The 21,743-nt window shown below is 39.8% G+C and overlaps 1 protein-coding gene across 5 annotated transcripts in view; it reads right to left on the reverse strand.

Annotated features, from left to right (window-relative positions):
* Positions 1-15,869: 15,869 nt before the first annotated feature.
* The window catches only part of LOC121868996, a 36,496-nt gene continuing 30,622 nt past the window's right edge, over positions 15,870-21,743 (reverse strand). For 3 of the 5 annotated variants that reach the window (XR_006089489.1, XR_006089488.1, XM_042370055.1), the window contains 3 exons: positions 17,375-17,474; positions 16,843-16,974; positions 15,870-16,575 (listed from right to left, as the gene is read on the reverse strand). Coding sequence is in view for 1 of the 5 variants with exons in the window: in XM_042370055.1 (XP_042225989.1) it covers positions 16,568-16,575; positions 16,843-16,974; positions 17,375-17,474 (240 nt within the window). In the remaining 4 variants the exon portion in view is untranslated. The remainder of the gene's footprint in view (positions 16,576-16,842; positions 16,975-17,374; positions 17,475-21,743) is intronic. The other 2 variants (XR_006089490.1, XR_006089491.1) reach the window with 2 other exon arrangements.

The raw sequence follows: 21,743 nt of genomic DNA on the forward strand, positions 1-21,743 counted from the left end.
GGTGTGTGTTGGTGTTGAAGGGTGTGTGTTAGTGGTGTTGATGTGTGTGTAATGGTGGTGTTGGAGGGTGTGTGATGGTGGTGTTGAAGGTGTGTGTTGGTGGTGTTGGAGGGTGTGTGTTGTTGGTGTGTGTTAGTGGTGTTGGTGTGTTGGTGGTGTTGGAGGTGTGTGATGGTGGTGTTGGCAGGTATGTGTGTGGTGGTGTTGGAGGTGTGTGAGTGGTGGTGTTGAAGGTGTGTGTTGGTGGTGTTGGAGGTGTGATTTGGTGGTGTTGGAGGTTGTGTGTTGGTGGTGTTGGAGGTGTGATGGTGGTGTTGGTGTTGTTGTTGGAGGTGTGATGGTGGTGTTGGAGGTGTGTGGTGTGGAGGGTGTGTGATGGTGGTGTTGGAGGGTGTGTGTTGTGGTGCTGGAGGGTGTGTGTTGGTGGTGTTGGAGGGTGTGTTGGTGTTGGGGGGTGTGATGGTGGTGTTGGTGTTGTTGGAGGGGGTGTGATGGTGGTGTTGGAGGGTGTGTGGTGGTGTTGGAGGGTGTGTGATGATGGTGTGGTGTTGGAGGGTGTGTGTTGTGGTGCTGGAGGTGTGTGGTGGTGGTGTTGGAGGTGTGTGTTCGTGGTGTTGATGGATGTGTGATGGTGGTGTTGGAGGGTGTGTGATGATGGTGTTGGAGGTGTGTGATGGTGGTGTTGGAGGTGTGTGATGGTTGTTGGAGGGTGTGTGTTGTGGTGCTGGAGGGTGTGTGATGGTGGTGTTGGAGGGTGTGTGATGGTGGTGTTGGAGGGTGTGTGTTGTGGTGCTGGAGGGTGTGTGATGGTGGTGTTGGAGGGTGTGATGGTGGTGTTGGAGGGTGTGTTGGTGGTGTTGGAGGGTGTGTGATGGTGGTGTTGGAGGGTGTGATGGTGGTGTTGGAGGGTGTGTGTTGGTGGTGTTGGAGGGTGTGTGATGGTGGTGGTGGAGGGTGTGTGATGGTGGTGTTGGAGGTGTGTGTTGGTGGTGTTGGAGGTGTGTGATGGTGGTTTGGAGGTATGTGATGGTGTTCGAGGTGTGTGATGGTGGTGTTGGAGGTGTGTGTTGGTGGTGTTGGAGGGTGTGTGGTGGTGTTGGAGGGTGTGTGATGGTGGTGTTGGAGGGTGTGTGTGATGGTGGTGTTGGAGGGTGTGTGTTTGGTGGTGTTGGAGGTGTGTGAGTGGTGGTGGTGGGGTGTGTGATGGGGTGTTGGAGGGTGTGTGTTGGGTGGTGTTGGAGGGTGTGTGGTGTTGGTGTGTGATGGTGGTGTTGGAGGGTGTGTGTTGGTGGTGTTGGAGGGTGTGTGATGGTGGTGGTGGAGGGTGTGTGATGGTGGTGTTGGAGGTGTGTGTTGGTGGTGTTGGAGGTGTGTGATGGTGGTGTTGGAGGTGTGTGGTGGGTGGTGTTGGAGGGTGTGTGATGGTGGTGGTGGAGGGTGTGTGATGGTGGTGTTGGAGGGTGTGTGGTGGTGGGAGGGTTGTGTGGTGGTGTTGGAGGGTGTGTGTGATGGTGGTGTTGGAGGGTGTGTGTTGTGGTGCTGGAGGTGTGTGATGGTGGTGTTGGAGGTGTGTGATGGTGGTGTTGGAGGTGTGTGTTGTGGTGCTTGAGGGTGTGTGATGGTGGTGTTGGAGGGTGTGTGATGGTGGTGTTGGAGGGTGTGTGTTGGTGGTGTTGAGGTGTGTGTTGGTGGTGTGGAGGGGTGTGTGATGGTGGTGTTGAGGGGTGTGATGGTGGTGTTGGAGGGTGTGTGTTGGTGGTGTTGGAGGGTGTGTGATGGTGGTGTTGGAGGTGTTGGTGGTGTTGGAGGTGTTGGGGGTGTGTGATGGTGGTTTTGGAGGGTATGTGATGGTGTTCGAGGGTGTGTGATGGTGGTGTTGGAGGGTGTGTTGGTGGTGTTGGAGGGTGTGTGATGGTGTGTTGGAGGTGTGATGGTGGTGTTGGAGGGTGTGTGATGGTGGTGTGTTGAGGGGTGTGTGTGATGGTGGTGTTGGAGGTGGTGTTGGTGGTGTTGGAGGTGTGTGATGGTGGTGTTGGAGGGGTGTGATGGTGGTGTTGGAGGGTGTGTGTGTTGGTGGTGTTGAGGGTGTGTGATGGTGGTGGTGGTAGGTTGGAGGGTGTGATGTTGGTGTTGGGTTGAGGGTGTGATGGTGGTGTTGGAGGGTGTGTTGGTGGTGTTGAGGGTGTGATGTTGGTGTTGGTCGTGTTGGAGGGTGTGGATGGTGGTGTTGGAGGGTGTGTGTTGGTGGTGTTGGAGGGTGTGTGATGGTGGTGGTGGTAGTGTTGGAGGGTGTGATGTTGGTGTTGGTCGTGTTGGAGGGTGTGTGTGGTGGTGTTGAGGGTGTGTGTTGGTGGTGTTGGAGGGGTGTGTGATGGTGGTGGTGGTAGTGTTGGAGGGTGTGATGTTGGTGTTGGTCGGTTGGAGGGTGTGTGATGGTGGTGTTGGAGGGTGTGTGATGGTGGTGTTGGAGGGTGCGTGATGGTGGTGTTGGAGGGTGTGTGATGGTGGTGTTGGAGGGTGCGTGATGGTGGTGTTGGAGGTAGCAGTGAACAACACACGCAGCGGCGGTAGGACACAGACTGAGCAGATATATACAAACCAGATACGCCAAGCCTCGCGTGGCATGTTTGGCGTGGGATTTAGCAGAATCACGCTCGATTTAGTGAAATAGTTTAGTAAATCAAGCGAACATAACGGAAAGCTTGATTTAGCAGAAATTTTTATTTAACGAAGAGGGATGGCTCGAACTATTCTGTTAAATCGAGAAAATACTGTACTCATACGTGTCTCTTGTTGTTTTCTTTAAAGTTTATAATTTTCCAATTGTCAAAACAACCTTTGCAATGAGTCAGTGAGTTCAAATCAAATTACCTTATTTACCGGCGTATAAGACGCATTTTTTTTTTTTTTTTTTAAATGTATCCCAAATTACCCTGCATCTAATGTGCCCGTGTTACGGATGGGAGGCCAAGCGCCATAGGCAGAGGTGCCTAGCTAGGTAGCCTGGGACGAGCATTAGTCCACTGAGCACAAAATTGTGTTACTAATAATAAAATACTGAAAAACAAGCCAAATTATCACATTCTATTATCACAAACTTACGACAAATTTGCAGAAGACATAAATAATGGCTTACATTGGCCTAACGACAGAGGGAAGCTCACAACATCTCACTGTAGGTCCTTCCCCAGCATACGTAACCCACACCAGATACATGTCTTACATTATTTAATGATTGTATTACCTTTAAGAAACATTTGTATATTATAATATGAAAAATGTGCCCCTAGAAAGATTAAAGAAATTTTAGCAGATCGTTCAGCCGCCAGTCAGCCTTTTGCAATGAGTCGATGATGCCAAAACAATAGTGATGGTGTTACACCCTGGTGGCCGATCGCGGCAACACAAAACATCACAGCTAAATACACGCGTTTCGCATCCTGTCGGTAATTCTTATGACAAAAATATAAACAAGCCACACAACTGCTCTAATCAGAGGTAAAGTTGGGTTAGTGCGTATAATGTTACTACAGGTTGTACCTCTCTAGTCCGGCATTCTGTGGTCCGGTACGATTTTAGTTTGTCCAATAGGTAGATAGGCAGCTTTTTTTTTTTTACTTATCTGAATTATTATTATTATTTTTATTTTTATTATTATTATTATTATTATTATTATTATTATTATTATTATTATTACAGGAGTATTACATTTTCGCCCCTCAGGCTCCAATTTGGGTCAGTGACCTGTGCCCGGGTGGGCTAATCCCCGTAAAAAAGAAACGACAAAGCCTCGGGAAATTAAGGTTTGTTTACATCCGGCAGTTCGGCTCTGTCTCTCTGTTTGTCTATACAGTACAGAGTACAACATTAACCATTCAATATATATTAACAGTAAATAAGTGTTGCTTTCATATTCTTATGTAGAGTAATGGCGATATGCTTTCACATGTGCGCACTTACATACGCGCAGTCTCACTTTTTTCTTTAACATTAATGGTTAGCTACTTATATTGTTCCATTTATTAACATTAAATAACATTACTTCAAACAACCATATTAATTTTTACATTAATTTTACTACAGCTACAACCAGGGTCTTATTTTCTTCAGTTTTATATGTAGAACCAGTCAGTCACTGGTTTTGTAATCAATGAAAACAATGCTGTCTCATTTCCTCGTGTGTTTTAATATTCTACGTATTATTAATGAATTGTATTGCTCATTTTGCACACATAAACATTAATTCAATAAAAAAGACATTCAGTGATAAACAATAATGAATCTTTTGTACATAAGAGATATGACGCTGTTTACACGATTGTGCACGTCGTCTGAACATTGGCGGGCAGTTCAAACCTGTCAAAATTCGAGTTTCCGCTGTCAAAACTTTAAATTGTGTATTTTTTTTTCCAAATAAAAAAACATTGAATTAAAAACTCACAAAATTTGAGAAGCTACTGTACGACATTTAACCCTTCAATATGTCTTCAAAGAGACCACGAAGCAGTGAAAGTGGTGCTAACGTAAGCGCAAGTCATTATCTGTCCAGGAAAAGGGTGAATTTCCATGGTCTGGAAATTTCCATAGTCTGGCACCAGTCAGGTCCCGAGGTTGCTGGACTAGAGAGGTACAACCTGTACAAGTACAGTATATATGATTTCCTACTTGATTCCAGTATATATTGTATTTACATGCACAAAATTATATGTTTTCCCCTACAAAACCACTTTAAAATCACTTTCAATAATTGTATGACAAAACATACAGTCGGCCCTTAACATACGCGGGGGTTACGTAACAGAGATACCCGTGGATGTTAAAAATCCGCGTATATGTGCTGCCCCCCCCCCCCAAAAACAAACCTGGCCCCCCCCATGTCCTTATTTACCGTATATACCTGTGTGTAGTTCAAGTTTTTAAGACCAAATTATTTGGCAAAAAATTGGGGGTCGACCTCTAAACGGGTAATAGTTTCGTTAGGTTGAAAAATATTTACCAGTAATTACCAGTAAACAATGGAAACGATGCACCAACGCACCACCAGCTGTGAGTGTCGGTACAGTTGCCAGGGCAGATCTCTTGCATCATCATAGCAAGCCTAAAGTAGTCAAATCCATGGTATGGTAGCACAGGACGATGTAAAACAAAGTATTCATTTTTTAAAGTCTGTTTATAGATACTGTACATAAATTTTTTTTCATTACATTTGAAACATCAATCTTTGTTAATTAAATTTGAAACAAAAGAAAACTACGATACCGTATTTTCATTAAAATATTACATCACAAGTACAGTAATACCCCGCTTAACACGGTTTCGCTTAGCGCGATTTCACGTATACGCGGTGCCTCGCCAGAGCTGAACTTTCACTTAACGCGGGTTTTTTCCACGTATACGCGCAGAGTGTCCGGCTCAGAGCTATTTTTAGATTCGCCCCACCTGCCACCCTGCCTGACTGCCTGCCTGCCTGTTTTAGCTCATAAAATTCATACAAATTACCCGGCCAGAATATAATTTACATTGCTGGAATTCTTACAATATGATGATCATTTTGAATATAAACATCATAGATTTTGCATTAGACATACAAATTTTAGATATAATGTTTACTCTGAGTAAATATGTTATTATTTGTGCAAAATATATGACATTTGTATTCAAAATATTCCTGGTCTTACAAGGAATCCAGCAATGTCAATTATATTATCCTAACTTTAGTTTGAGGTATTATTTATTACTAAAAAGGTAAATATTCTGGTTTTCCCACATCTGGTAGGGAGGGTTGGTGGGGGGAGGGAGGGACCGACCGACCGTCTGTTACCGTGTGAAGAATATTTTTTATTTTTTTTTATTTACTGAAGATATTTGTTTTAGCTCATAAAATTCATACAAATTACCCGGTCAGAATATAATTTACATTGCTGGAATTCTTATAATTTGATGATCATTTTGAATATAAACATCATAGATTTTGCATTAGACATACAAAATATATGACATTTATATTCAAAATATTCCTGGTCTTACAAGGAATCCAGCAATGTCAATTATATTATCCTAACTTTAATCTGAGGTATTATTTAATACTAAATGTTAACATTTAGTTTTTTCACCCAACATCTCTTGAAGGGAGGATTGGTGGGGGGTCGGGGGGAGGGTTGGGACAGACTCATGCGGTTGGAAGAGGGGGGGAGGCAAGGTGGGGTACTTTGATTGACAGATAGTGTCGTGAAAAATATTTTTTTTTTATTAACTGAAGATATTTGTTTTAGCTCATAAAATTCATACAAATTACCTGGCCAGAATATAATTTACATTGCTGGAATTCTTACAATTTGGTGATCATTTTGAATATAAACATCATAGATTTTGCATTAGACATACAAATTTTATATATAATGTTTACTCTGAGTAAATATGTTATCTTTTGTGCAAAATATATGACATTTATATTCAAAATATTCCTGGTCTTACAAGGAATCCAGCAATGTCAATTGTATTATCCTAACTTTAGTTTGAGGTATTATTTATTAAAATTTAGTGGTTTTCCCCCAAAAATTTCTCAGAGAGGGAAGAGCCAGCAGTGTAGTGTGAGAAGAGGGGGAGGGACTTGAGTCCATTATTTGAATGGACATTAACTTGGCGACTGTATTTCTCTATTTCTCTTAAGTATTAATTGTGTGCATGTACCATCATAAAATTAAGATGTTATTTTTACTAGAACATAGGTATTGTGTCGGAAAAAGTGGAGTTTGGGGGTTGGGCTAGTTTCTATTGGAATTAATCCCATATGTTCTGTTGTTCACTTAGCGCGGTTTTCACTAAACACGGTACCCTGTGGGTTTTATTGACCGCGTTAAGCGGGGTACTACTGTATATTTTACCTTAACTGTGACTGAGTGAATATACGTATTCTCAGAAATAAATATGGAAATATAATATTTTTGCTGGAATGACGTACATATTACAGTGGAAAGAGGGATAAAATCATGATGAAAACAATGACTTTCGCTTTCTTTCGTTGTTCAAAAGATTTTACTGTAATCGCTTTTCGAATGGTTTTCAGTTAAAAAACTATTTTACTTGTACTGTATTACAATAATATTCTACCCTATTATAAGCCTTATAATCCCACAGCTGAAAACCATTCAAAAAGCGATTACGGCAACATCTTTTGAACGAAAGAAAGAGAGTCATTGCTTTCGTCACAATTTTATCCTACTTTCCACTGTAATACGTACACCATTTCAGCAAAAATATTACATTTCCATGTTCTCAGAAATAAATGGTAGCTTTGTTGAAACGTAATGTACAGTATTTAATAGTAAAATGCAAAAATAGCTATAAAAACAATTAATACACCCGAAATGTACTGGCTGGCATCTCCACTCGTCCCTGCTCCCGCGTCCAAGGTCACCACTCCTCCCAACTCGCTCCCTCCGCTCCCTCCTCCGCCTCCTCCACCTCCTCACCGTCACTACTGCCGACAACAAACACAAATGTTTTGTGAATAACTGCACCTCCACTTCCTATGTACAGTACAGTGACCCCTCGTTTAACGAACTCAATCCGTTCCAGAAGGTCGTTCGTTAACCGAAAAGTTCGTTAACCGAAACCATTGTTTCAATGGGTTTTTGGGTAATTGGTTCCAGCTCACCGAAAATTTCTTAAATTCAACAAAAATGGTAGAAAAGTTCACTTACTTTGAGGTGTGTATGTAGAAGGCTCCTGGATAATGATGATGATGATGATGATGATGGGAATTAGAATGGTGGTGGAGGAGATGGGAGAAGAGAAGGCATTGGGGTGGAAGAGAAGTCACCCCATGGCGCCATTTCACCCATAAAATTTTAGTTCTCTTTGTGTAATTCAAGATTATTTTCTTTAAATCAACACTGCACTGCATTATATATTGTCAATATGTAAAATAAATTTCAAAATGACCAATAATTTGCTTGGAAACACAGAAAAAAAGCATTTAGTTGAAGAGAGCCTCAAGCAAGATGTTACCTCCAGTGAAAACAGAGATACTAACGCCTGTTTGCTGTGTTAAGAGGCTGGATGCCGCACATTAAACTAGTCACTTTACCTTCAATTATGTTCAATAATTGTTAAAATGACTAAAAAATTGAATATTAAACTTAAAATTATTGAATATTATAAACTTCTTGATATTTACTAAAATAGTAAGGAAGTTAAGCCCTAAAACCGATTAATGTATTGGCTGACTGATACTAAAGCTGGTTGCCCGGTCAGTGCAAGCGAAAACATGTTGAGGTCGGTTCGTAAGAAATTCGTTAACCGAATTGAAGATCCTTATGGAAGGCAGTTCGTTAACCGAAATTTCGTTAACCGAGGCGTTCGTTAAACGAGGGGTCACTGTACTGAACTGGACTGTGCTGTGCATTTTTACAAACAATAAACATGTTAAGAAAAGCTATTAAAAAAAAAGAGATAAAAATTTCACTTTACTGTACAGTACCTATCCTCGGCAACAGGACGGGGGTCATCGGGCTCATCGTCACTGAATTCCATAACGGGTGGTGAAGTGGGGGCGACGGTGGATTCAGCTGCTTCCTCACTGCCGCCAGTGATTGATGGTGTTAAATCTCTCCTTCGGTGATCAAAGAACATGGTGATGGGGAGTTGTTGTCTCTTTCTTTCATTTCTTCCATGATGTTTTTGTATGGAGCAAAAACGTCATCCATCCCTCGCATGAATTTCAGGGCACGCACCATGGAGGGGTCCATACTATAGGCCAGGTTTTTCAGTGCCTCAATATTCCAGGTCATCTCCCCCAACTTCTCCAACGTTATTTCTTGGTGCTCTTCCTCTTCCTCATCCTCTTTCCCTTTTGCTTCCTCTTCCTTGCCTGAGTCTACTAACTCCTGTAGATCCTCCTCGGTCAGCTCAGTGTCGTGCTCTTCAATTAGCTCCCTAATCTCGTCCTCTGCCATGTCCTGGAAGCCTTTAGCAGCCACTTCCATCAAAATCATTTTCCTTGTCATCGTCTTAAGCACCAAACAGCTCCTCCCAGTCTTCTCCTTGAACAGGGCTAGAGGGTACGTGTTTTTCGAATCGTTTTCAATTAAAAAAATGTTACATCACATGTATATTTTACCTAAACTGTGCCTGAATGAATATATTCTCAGAAATAAATAGTAGTTTTGCTGAAACGTGATGTATTTCAATGTAAAATAGGATAAAATACATGACGAAAACAAAAGACTTTACCTAACCTTCGAATGTTCAAGAGATGTTACTCGTTTTTTTAATAGTTTTCGGTTAAAATACTGATATACAGACAGACCCCGACTTACGACTGCTTCGACTTACGACCGTCGGGACTTACGACCGCCTCGGATTTTTTATTATTATTATTTTTTATTTTATTTTATTTTATTTTTATTTTTTTTCAAATGACACGCATTTTCTATACCGAAACGTTTCCGGTTAATGTAGTCTCCATGTATAATAAGAAAATTATGGGGGCCCCATGTGCATTCAGCTGACTACATTAAAGGTAAGTGCTCAGTCACACTGTAACCATTCCTTATTATTTATTACTTTCACTGTACTGTATCCATTCCTCATTATTCATTACTTTTTCTGTATTGTATTTCATTGTAGATTATTTATTTAAAAAAAAAAAATTTTTTTTTTTTTTTATCTATGTCGGACTTACGACCATGTCAGACTTATGACCTGGATTTGGGTCCCTAACCCCGCCGTAAGTCGGGGTCTATCTGTATTACAATGATATTCTATTCATACTGTGCTTGATATACTACATTCACGGAAATGTAATATTTTTGCTGAACTGATGTACGTATTACAGTGGAAAGTGGGATAAAATCGTGACGAAAACAATGACTTTCGCTTTCTTTCGTTCAAAAGATGTTACCGTAATCGGTTTTCGAATGGTTTTCAGTTAAAAAAACTGTTGCATCACAAGTGAATTAGGATAGAATATTATTGTAATACAACAGTTTTTTAACTGAAAACCATTCGAAAAGCGATTACGGTAACATCTTTTGAACGAAAGAAAGCGAGTCATTGCTTTCGTCACTTTCCACTGTAATACGTACGTCATTTCAGCAAAATATTACATTTCCATATTCTCAGAAATAAATAGTAGTTTTGCTGAAACGTAATGCATTTCAATGTAAATTAGGATAAACTACATGAAAACAAATGACTTTACCTAACCTTCCGATGTTCAAGATATGTTACTCGTTTTTTTTAGTAGTTTTCGGTTAAAATTCTCTTATATTAGTGATATTCTACTCATACTGTGCTTGATATAATACAGTCACAGAAATGTAATATTTTTGCAACTACAATGCTGATGTCAACACAAGCGTGGTTACAGCGAGACTGACTGAGTGAGGGAGAGCTATGTGTGTGTGTGAGGTTGCAGGAGCGGGCGGTGTCCCGTGTGAGGTGCCGCGCGCGAGTTGAATGGCGCGCGATTTGAATGTACTTCAGTGTACAGAATATTCCTCCGGCGGGGCAATCCGCGTATTTGCAAATCCGTGTATTATAAACCCGCGTACATTAAGGGCCGACTGTACTAAAAAAAAATATTCCCTCAAAATATCCTTGTTAAACAGGGGTGCTTCTTATGCGGCGGTGCATCTTATATGCCTGCAAGTGCTGTATGTTCTTTAATTTGAAGTGGGAAGTTTTCACATAACAATATATTAAGAACCTTAATTAATACTTATGTTACAGGAAGACTTATGCTGTTAAGTAATGTTTCTTAAGTTTAATCTGAAACTTTGCTCATTCAGTTTGCCTCTTGGCATTGTACACTTTGTGTAACTTCTGCTAAAAAAATTATATTATGTTTCCCTTCACAAACATATCTGTGTCAATCTGTAATTATTATTTTTTTTTATTTACTAAATTCCAGTTGAAAGGTGGAAATTTTTGTTCAGTTTTAATTTGAAGTGAAAAAGTAGAGACTATTGACTTTGATGTGAATTCTTCCAAGTACCTTTGTGTATATTTTTTTTTATTTCTTGTTGATATGTGAAGTAATTTCTTCTTTGCAGAAGACCAAGCTGGAAAAAGACGAGCATCAAATATTTACAAGGATGACGAAGATTGTGTTGTCCGCCAGAGGGTGCAGACTGTTGAGTAGATGGATTGATAACTGCTAAGAATACGTATTTAGGTTTGAAAGTCAGAAACATACCAAAGTCTAGTACTGTACAGTATTGAATAATAGACATTCCATAAATTATCTTTATAGGAAGGTGCTTTTATCTTATCTGTTAAATTGACATGTTTACTATAAATGTATTTATATAAGTTAAAATACTTTAAGCATCTTCAGTAAATATAAAACAAACTATGGCATCAGGGTTAAGGAAGTGTGGATATAGTACTGTATATTATAATAGTGTTTGTTCAAGAGGTTCACTGTGTATGTTTGTATCATAGTACAGTACTACAAGTAGCCAATGTATCAGTCTGTTGATGTGCTTAGTTTGGATGTGAAATTGTGATGAATTTGAGAACGTGTTTATAGTATGCATGTACAGCTTTAACATGTTGCATACTGTGTTTATTTTCACATCACTGTAAGTTTGACCAGTCAAGTGATGATACTGTGTGGATATTGGTCTGGAAGATAATGTTTAAGAGCTCATATCTAAACAGGTAACCAGTGCAGTGATTATATTTTATCAATGTCTTTTCTCTGTTTTAATGGAATGTGAATGGAAGTAACAGTTTAAGTCAGCAAATATGAGCACTTTATATAACTCTTGATTGTTTAAACCAAAATTTTTTACAGTAAAATCTTGTTACAATTTGCTCAGGTTGAATGTGTGGTGCTAGTTCGTCTTGGCCATAATTTTGTTGGCTGTCATTTTAATGTACTGTACATTACCCACTGGACCTATTTTTAAACTTTTAACTGTGTTCAAAATTCTTTTAAACAGTTATATTTTGTAAACAACCAAAATATATTGACTAATAGGTGAGATAAGAGTAAGGAAAATACAGTATAGACTGAAGTATAATAAGTATGAGTGGTAATGGCAGTAGAATTAAGAATAAATAAAACTTCTTTTTTTATTTAGTTCTACTTTTCTTTGACACTGATTGGCCTGTTGTAGATACACTACCAATGATGAGAAGAGCAAGATCATTCAAGTATTGGGTTAAAGGAATTTCAGGAACATTCCCTCATGGGTACTGTATGTGTTATGAATACAGAAATGGCCTTTGCCCTTTACAGGAAGCCACCAAGTTGTTTGATCTCTACAGAACCTCTTTAGATACTAAAGGTATGGTGAATCTATTTCTATTTATCGAAATTAGTGGTACTGTAATGGTTGGTTTCTGTAAATTAATTATTTTCTCGTACAAGAAAATTTAGTTTCTGTAAACTATACATTTGCATATACTGGCATATACTGTACAGTACTGTATAAGTAATAGCAGTACAGTATTTAGTTGCTATAAACCTATATAATTATTCATACTCGCATGGTACAGAGGCAGTGGATATTTGTACATTCATTTAGTACAAACAACCTTTCCAAGTAAACGTATGCTAAGATAGTTTGGGCACATGGAGAGAATGGAGAAAATAAATTGGGTCAAGAGGTGCATCAACCTAACTGTGGAGGGGAAGAGAGCCTGGGGTAGGCCATGAATGTCATGGGGAGAGGTTGTAAGAAATGACCTCAATATAAGAGTTTGAAAGAGAGGTTGCAAAAGACACCTGCAGCATGGAGAGCTGCCATCAAGTAATCATGCTAACCATCACAAGAGTGAAATATGGGTGTAAAACAATGATCATGAGAATTGTAAAATGATGATTTACAAAGTAGTTATGAAGAAAATTACAGGCTTGTTATTCAGGAATATTTTAGAGATGTTGAGAATATGATCAAGTGAGTGAATGAGAAAAAATAAAGGTAAATTAAAAAGACAGAGACTGTAATGCATTTACACATAAGGAGCAGTATTTTTCTCCCAGTTTAAATCTACTGCATGATAGAATGTGTTGGGTTGTCTGTTTTTAGGCAAATCGTGTTTGTTTGGTCATCTTCTTTTATTAATATTTTAATGAAATTTGATAAGTATATGCTCTTTTAGGTAACAATTCTGGTTGGACTTTATTTGAATAACCAGTGGTATATGGCTTGTGTCTGGTGACTATAACATTGAAAATATTATGATAGTTATGAGGGCCACTACTGCCACCATTTATGAGGGCCTCCGTGTGCTAGTAACAATTCCTTTTACTCTCATACTTATTACCATTGGTAGCGTGACGAGAGGAGGCTCATGGGTAGATGTAATGATAGTATCAAGCAATAGGGAAGAAATAACGGTAGATACTGTAGGTAAATAATAGACACAATATACAAATACAAAATTTATTTAAACATTAATATGAAATTAGGAGAAAGAATTTATTTGTACCAACAGACGAAATCTAGTACTAGGCCCTCAGGCTCAACATACTCACACCACTACTGGGTGGACATACTCAATAACACTTCCAACCCTACTGGGTGGACATACTCAATAACACTTCCAACGCTACTGGGTGGACATACTCAATAACACACAACTCTTATAGTCACTTAGCACCATAAAGACCAGGGACAACTGCCACTACCACCTTCAGTCGTCAGGAGTGATACTCAAGCAACAGCCATGGGGTCCAGCCACCATGGAGTACTTTCCGACGAACTCTGAAGATCCCAGTGGATTAATTCCACCACACAAATAGCCCTACTGAGTTAGACACTCATCCACCAATGATGGGGGCTGGTAGTGGTGTGTGGCTTGGTGATCCGGGGTCACCTCGCAGGCCGAGCGTTAGGGCCAGACGAGCCAGCTATGGGGGCTATAGGTAGTCTGAAGTGTCTGACGGCCGGGTCTCACGAAGGTAACTGATCCTACTGGACCTCGGACATCTCCCCAGACATAGTGGATACAACATCCACGCCACAGACACGGCCTAGGCTGCGTTAGGGACCTGTATGGATGAAGGGACGGGCACTCACTAACTGTGACAACAACATCACGTTTCAGGGGACGTTAAAGACATAAATATGACTTCACTCAGAGCATATCAACTACGTTACTGTAACACTTGCACAATCAACTATTAATTGGGTCAAATCACTTAAAGAAGGGTGAATTACAACACAGAGTGGAATGGCATACCTGTATGGGTGAAGGGACGGGCACTCACTAACAGTAGAAATGCCCGCGGTGCCCTCACCCAAAATAGGCCAGGGAGTCCACCTACTTCTATTCCGATGAATTAATTTACTGTACACTCTGACGTTGAAACTGAGACTATAAACTCAGTTTCATTCCCTACTATTATCTTCACTAACAATGCTCTGACTCAGCTATCAAAAGCAAAATTAAATTGATTACAAAGGGTTGGATGGCAACAGGTCCCAACATACAGCGTCTGCTACGAAATCCGTGGATTATGTTCAAAGTTCCCTACAAACAAAGACGGGGAAACAGAGAAAACGGGGGACGTTTCCACTGTGGGACTCGGAAGGTTTTGTGGACGTTTGAGCGGAATATGAATCCTTAAGGTTTTCAGGTTAGCCGTTATCACGATCATGACATAGTAACATTAAAATGATAAAATTATTTCTTTTGGTGTTTGTAACAAGTTTATAAGTGAAGCTAATGAGCTGATCGTTGGTGAAGAGGATAAAAGAGATGGACACCCAGAAAGATGAAGAGTAAATGAATGATCGGAGAGCATAACATATGGTTGATGGGGCTGTTGCTGTGAATGGATGAGATGGAATGAAAGGAGATTCCATGTTTGGTCTTGGTTCTGGCTGTGTGGAAAGGCTCACAAATAAAGGGGGGGGGGAGGGGAAGGAAGAAATGTTTTACCCTTAACTAGTGGCTAGTGATTCCCTACTCAACCCTCTTATGCACAATAATGGAATGCTAGGAACATGAAATGTCCTCTGATGATACTCCAATAGCTATCTTCCACTGATGATGGCTGGCATTTAAAGGTTGAAGATGTGTTGAGACTTGTTTGAAAGATTTTTCATATCATAGTCCATGTCATTGATTGATGAAAACTGTATGGGTTAAGAGATGACTTATTAACTGTAGTCTAGAGATAAATGTACTCAACTGTACTGCCCTGCATTGTATGTTGAGGTTTGCAGTTTTGCACATAATATTCTATTTCAGATGTAAATTGTGAATTGTTCTTCTATGTCATGACTTAATAAGAAATCTCTTCATTTTATTGACCTGATGAATGAGATAAGGAAGTTCCTCGATTGTCTACCATTACAAGATAAGTTTTTTATCTCACTTGACCAGATGCTGTAGAGTATAGTACAGGTTGACAACCCTTTATCCGAAATTCCAAAAACCGAAAAGCTCTAAAAACCTTAATTTCTATTTTGTGGGCATTTTTTTTTTTTTTTTTAAACAGGGATTAGCCCACCCAGGCATAGATCACTGACCCACATTGGGGCCTGGGGAGCAAAAATGTAATAGTAATAATAATTATAATAATTATTCATAGTAAATAAAAATTTTACTAAAAAATACACCAAAATAATAATAATAATAATAATAATAATAATAATAATAAAGAAATACAAGAATGAAAAAAAGATCAAAAGTGACACACATGACCTAGACCAATGAATTATTATTATTATTTTTATTATATTTCCGCCACCCAGGCCCCAATGTGGGTCAGTAATTTGTGCCCGGGTAGGCTAAAAAAAAAAAAATTCTGAAAACCGAAAAATTCCGAAATGCCTCTGGCCCCAAGGATTTCGGACAATGGATTGTCAACCTGTATACTGTATAAGTTGTTAATAAAAGTGGAATAACTTAATTTTCTTTACTGACCATAAAAGTTACAAATACTGCTTAAGAACACATTTTCAATAAAACCTTCAGTACTGTATAACAAAAGTATTTTCAGTAACATTCAAAGACTTGTGACATTAATTTTAATTATGCACATGTTGGCATTGACTTAAATGTCAGAAAACTAGCAAGAGACCTCTAGGGACAGTGATAAGGAGAGCTAAATGTTCGTCACATTCTTTTACAAGCAGTGAGGACAGTGATGAATGATGTTAGACTTCTTTTAGACAACATTAATGAGTCACCATCTTGTAGACCACAGGTGACATCCATCATCTTGTAGACCACAGGAGACATTCATCATCTTGTAGACCACAGGAGACATTCATCATCTTGTAGACCACAGGAGACATCCATCATCTTGTAGACCACAGGAGACATTCATCATCTTGTAGACCACAGGAGACATTCATCATCTTGTAGACCACAGGAGACATCCATCATCTTGTAGACCACAGGAGACATTCATCATCTTGTAGACCACAGGAGACATCCATCATCTTGTAGACCACAGGAGACATTCATTATCTTGTAGATCACAAAGGAAGGTAATAGGTGGGAACATAAAGCAAACCGGTTCAGGATCACCGAAGATAAAGATAGATGGATGGAATGTGAACTTCTTGGGGCGTACGGAAGAATGTGATGGAGGAGTTTAGGCGGCTGGAATAAGAGCAAGACTATGTCAGACATTTTAGTGACTTAATATATTTATATAATAATTTTTTTTGCTTTACATGTAGAATCTCCAGCACTCTTCAACATTTTAGTGACTGTCTCTTTATGGTTATATAGATGGTTTTGTACCCTTGTGAGCAAGTACAATATAAAATATCATTTCTAAGATTGCCTCAGCTCTGTAACACACACGTTAGCACAAAAGATTATTTCAATATTACACACGTTAGAATGGACTTGTATCATTCACACCGAATTTAAATGATGCAGGAGCTGGAGCACCTGGTGGAGGGGCAGCAGTGGTGTGTAGGGCAGCCAAGGCTTTAATGTCCTCAGGTGAAGGTATGAATGCCTTTGCAGCTGCTGGGATGAAGGCATTCACAGCTGTGTTAGGATGAAACACTGTCAGAAACACGAATAAAAGAGGATACCGACCAGATCTATCTATAAAGCAGTCCATCAGGACAAAAGAAGACAAACTTGAAGAGGAATACCTACCTGAAGAAAGTTACCTTATAACTGAGATAAAGAAGGACTTACCCAGAGGAAGAGGCCGAAGTAAGATGTAAAACCCGATTTGAATGAAGATAGAAGTAAAGGATGAGGACCTACTGAGAGACAGATTTTATGTAGGATTAAAACAATGTGATTCATTGAAGGGGAAAGACTAGTAAGGAGAAATAGGCTTGTTAATATAGGAATGAAGGACCTCCTTAAGGAATAGAAGAGAAGGTAACCCATAATGGAACATCTCCAAGGAACAAAATCCTGTGCTAAGTTTTACCTGGAGGAATGCCCCCAGCAGCTCCTGGGGCAGCAGGGGCAGCAGCAGCAACAGCCACAACCAGCAAAAATACCAGCATAGAGGAATGCATCTTGGATTGCTGTAAGTGTAAGAAGAGCTTTTGTGTTATTAAGATCTTGTCACAATCAGGGTTTTTTACACTCACATTTCCATATCCCCAAAAAAAATAATAATAAATTCCGGGACAAGATAAGAAATCTTAAAGGTGAAAGATGAAAATAAAGGTTTGAAATTCTACTTCATATGTACACCAGCCTGTGACTGATCACAGCCTACCTACCTGTTTACAGTGGCAAGAGAGGACTCCAACTGAAGTACACCTGTTCTGTCCCAGCCTTTTATACTGTGTGTTTGGGAGCTGCTGCTCTCAAACCCTCGTGATGATGAAACCCTCGTGATAATGACAAACATAAGTGGTGGGGATTACAATATTCTAGTCATCACTATAATCCCAACCACCCTTTTGTTTCCCATGATCTACGTATCATTGCTGATGCTTCAGGACACCAGACACATGATATTTCTGCTGAGTGTGGGATGAGTGGTGAACCTGGCTGGTGTTATGTCAAGGCACAGTTCAGTGGTTCTTAAGTAAAACTGTATATGTTAGTGGTTTAGCTTGGTGTGGCCCCACTCGAACCACCAAACCACTCACCGATGCAACTGATCCTTACACTGGGCATTTACCTCGAATAGGTTTCATTCTTTCCTTCAATGTTTCATTTAGTACATTCCGTAGATTTTATTACAATCCTACTAAATGTTTATGGGCTGCAACTCCAAATTATTGGGAATTGCTAATTTATTCACTAGTAAATTATCTTTATTTACGTTTCAGAAATTCACTCTTTGATTTATGAAAAGTGTTTCTGGAATACCCTGTATATATATATATATACAGTACAGTATGTATATTAGGCAGCCTGATGATCTGTTAATTTTTCCTGATGCTACATGCAACGTTGAACATTGACTCAGTGAGAGGGTTAAAACTCGCAGTCTTCTTACAAAAATATAATATTGGTGAACTAGTAGCAACAACAAATTACAGAAATTAGAATTAATAATGTCATATATTGCAGAGCTGATAATAAAAAAACTTGCACCTCTAGGCCGGTCAACTGCCCCTCCTAGGCTATGAACCTGACAACGGACCTGGTTGTGATGTGTTGATTAGACTGTGTTCAGTCAGGTGTGGGATGATGGTGTCCCTCAGTATTTTCTCAGAAAGTTTATATGTATGGGATGTAAGACTGATCTGCCTGTAGTTTTATGCTGCACTTTTCCTACCCTTCTTGTCTACTGCAGTAACGGCTCATTTCCAGGTTGTTGACACTTTTCCTTGATCTAATGATTTCCTGAATAAGAGTCTTACGCCCGTAGTATTAAACAACATCTTCCCTTGAAGAGGGTCGTCGTGTTTCAACCCGAGTTTTAAACTAAATGAGTCATGAGGAACGCCGCAGTAAAGTACTTAACGGGGTGGTGTGGCGGTAAAATTAACTAATTCCAATATTATAAATGAATTGGATTGGAATTAGTTAATTTTACCTCCACACCACCCCGTTAAGTACAGTACTGCAGTGTCCCTCAGGACTCATTTAGTTTAAAACTCGAGTTAAAACACGACGACCCTCTTCAAAGGAAGATGTTGTTTAATAATACGGGCGTTAGTGGGGTTCAAATCTCATTTGCCACCTCCTTTATCACTTTGGTCTGTGCTTCGTCCACTCCAAGGGCTTTGAATTCTTTCAAGCTGGCTACTTTCCTTTTGATGATTTGTCTGTAATTGCTCTCTTAATTAATTTACCACCCCTGGGGAATCCATTCTCCATGGTTCTGGCATGTTATCCATCATCTCGTGTAAATACTGATGTACAGTCATCCTTTAGGGCATTTGCTATTTGTCTGTCATTCTCCAAGGCCAATTTAATTTCATTCTTTAAATAGCCAGCAGTATCCTTGGTTTTTATTGTGCTCCTGTTATATGCATAAAAAGACTTGGGATCTTTCTAAATATTATAACTAATTTCATCTCAAAGGGCTTTTTGGCTGATATACCAGGTAATTTTGTAGTTGGCCACATTTAAGGGTCTTTTGCTTACAGTACTACATAATTTGCATCATTTCTTATGCTCCAATATTTCCTCCACAGCTAGCATTTAGTTTAGCAACCTTTCCTAGATCTGTCATTCAACCAGTCTTATTCCCTTTCTTCCTTGTTTTTGGGGGTATACATTTCTCAACTGTTATTTCAATGATTTCCATAAAGTCTTGCAATGATTCTTCTTTGTCTGTCTCCTCTTTAACTATATCTTCCCAGTTATTTTCTGTTGTTTGTTTCATGAGCTGATAACCTCCATACCTCCATGGTTGAAGTCATAGTATTCCTCCTCAACACTTGCCCAACTTTCAGAGATTGTATTCCATCTTAGTATGTAGTGGTTGCTGGCCGGAGTTAGGTTTCCCAGTGTGAACCTCGTCCACCATAGCCTCCTCAGTCATCAAGACCAAATCTAGAATGATGTCTCCCCTCGTGGGTTCCGACATGTGTTGTGTGAGGAATAAATCTTGAATGAGATAAAGAAATTCTTCTCCCTTGGCATGAGTGGTAAGATTCACCCAGTCTAATGTCTCCTGATTAAAGTCACCCATGATGAGGGCATGTGCTCTGGATGCTACCTAGATGATTCTTTGAAGGTCTACTATTTCCTTCCCCGAGTTGAGTCTTCCCGATAGCAAACACACACTGCCAGCTTCCTTTTGTTTTGAGCTATTAAATCACACCAAATTGATTCGGATGATCCTATTTCATTTAGCTCATGATTAATGGTTGCTGTCAGGTGCTCCTTGACATACAGGAGTACATGTACACCACCACTTGTATCCCTGTCCTTTCTGAATGATAGGTGATGTATTGATCACAATCATACAAATCAGTTAACTTAATGTCATATAGCCCATAAACCAAGTAGCAATAACATGTTATTACAGATCTAAATAAGGTTGGGAGAATACTGATCAGTAATAAAATTACTTTAATGCATTTATTATTAAAAGAGCTCTAGATAGGCTTCAAAATGTCAATTGTTGTTTATTGTGAAGGAGAAAACCCAGAGTGAAAAAGACACTTAAAACAAATCAATATAGTATTTACAAGGAAACTCTCATTACGAACATTACGAGGCAAAACAGAATGGTAACTTAATTTAAATTCCTATTAAACATCCTAAATATTATACCTACAATAATAACAAGAATAACTTATCTGTCGAGTTGAATACAAACCAGCCACATAAGTAAAGAAAATAAATACCCAGACAACACCATGAGAATTGGGGAAGCAACTCCGACACACAGCAGTCAGTATCAGGAGAAAAAACGACTCAACTGGCTTTTTCCAACCTGACAGGTGGACAGCAGGAATTAAAGGACCTCTCGAGAAGAAATGGGAGGTTATTCGGCATGCAAAAAACTTAGCAAGGAGCGAGGCATTTCGGAATGTATACATTCACCGAGATCGCACGGTAATGCAGAGGGAACAGCACAACAAGCTCCTGCAGGCCTTGAAGCAGAGGAGTCAAGGAGGAACGAGGACGGGTGTACCTGGGTTATATCCACGGGGAGGGTAGTGGAAGCAAGAGCGCCAACACAGAGCCAGGGGGCAGCGGCACCCGCTCTACCTGCTATCCAGGAGGACGCACCAGCTCTACCTCCCACCCAGGAGGAGGGCACCAGCTCTACCTCCCACCCAAGAGGAGGCAAGCGCCGTGTAAACAGTGACATTTCTAACCACACCCTGCAAAATACAGTGTACTAAGCAAATGCTTAGTACCAAGAACAAACTCCGGCTTGAATGTCATGTACACTAATACTGACACGTTCCTTGATAAGAGAGAGGAGTTTGAAAAACTACTGAAGGTACACCAACCCGATATAGTAGGAGTTGTAGAACTGTTGTACAAGAACAGGAGAATTGACCCATAGGAATGTGAGTTCAGTATTGCTGGATATGACTCATTTATGAACCTTTCTCAAGAAACTTGCAACAGGGGTGTGGTTATCTATGCTAGGCAAGACCTTAGAGCCAGCCAAGCGAGGGTACAGGGAGAGGATGTTTTTGAAGAATCCAAGTGGTGTACGATTAAATCAAAGGGAGGAGTCTCACTTATTGTCGGGTGTATCTACAGAGCCCCAAACTGTAGCTTACTAAATCAAAGGAACTTAAGAGCCTTAATAGACAATGCAGCGATGCTCAACCCTAGCCACCTCCTTATCATGGAGGACTTTAATTATGATGACATTGACTGGAAAAACGAGTTAACGCCAAATGACTAAAATAACCCAG

Source organism: Homarus americanus, unplaced genomic scaffold, assembly GCF_018991925.1.
Source record: "Homarus americanus isolate GMGI-L3 unplaced genomic scaffold, GMGI_Hamer_2.0 scaffold24694, whole genome shotgun sequence".
In the NCBI taxonomy this organism is placed as follows: domain Eukaryota; kingdom Metazoa; phylum Arthropoda; class Malacostraca; order Decapoda; family Nephropidae; genus Homarus; species Homarus americanus.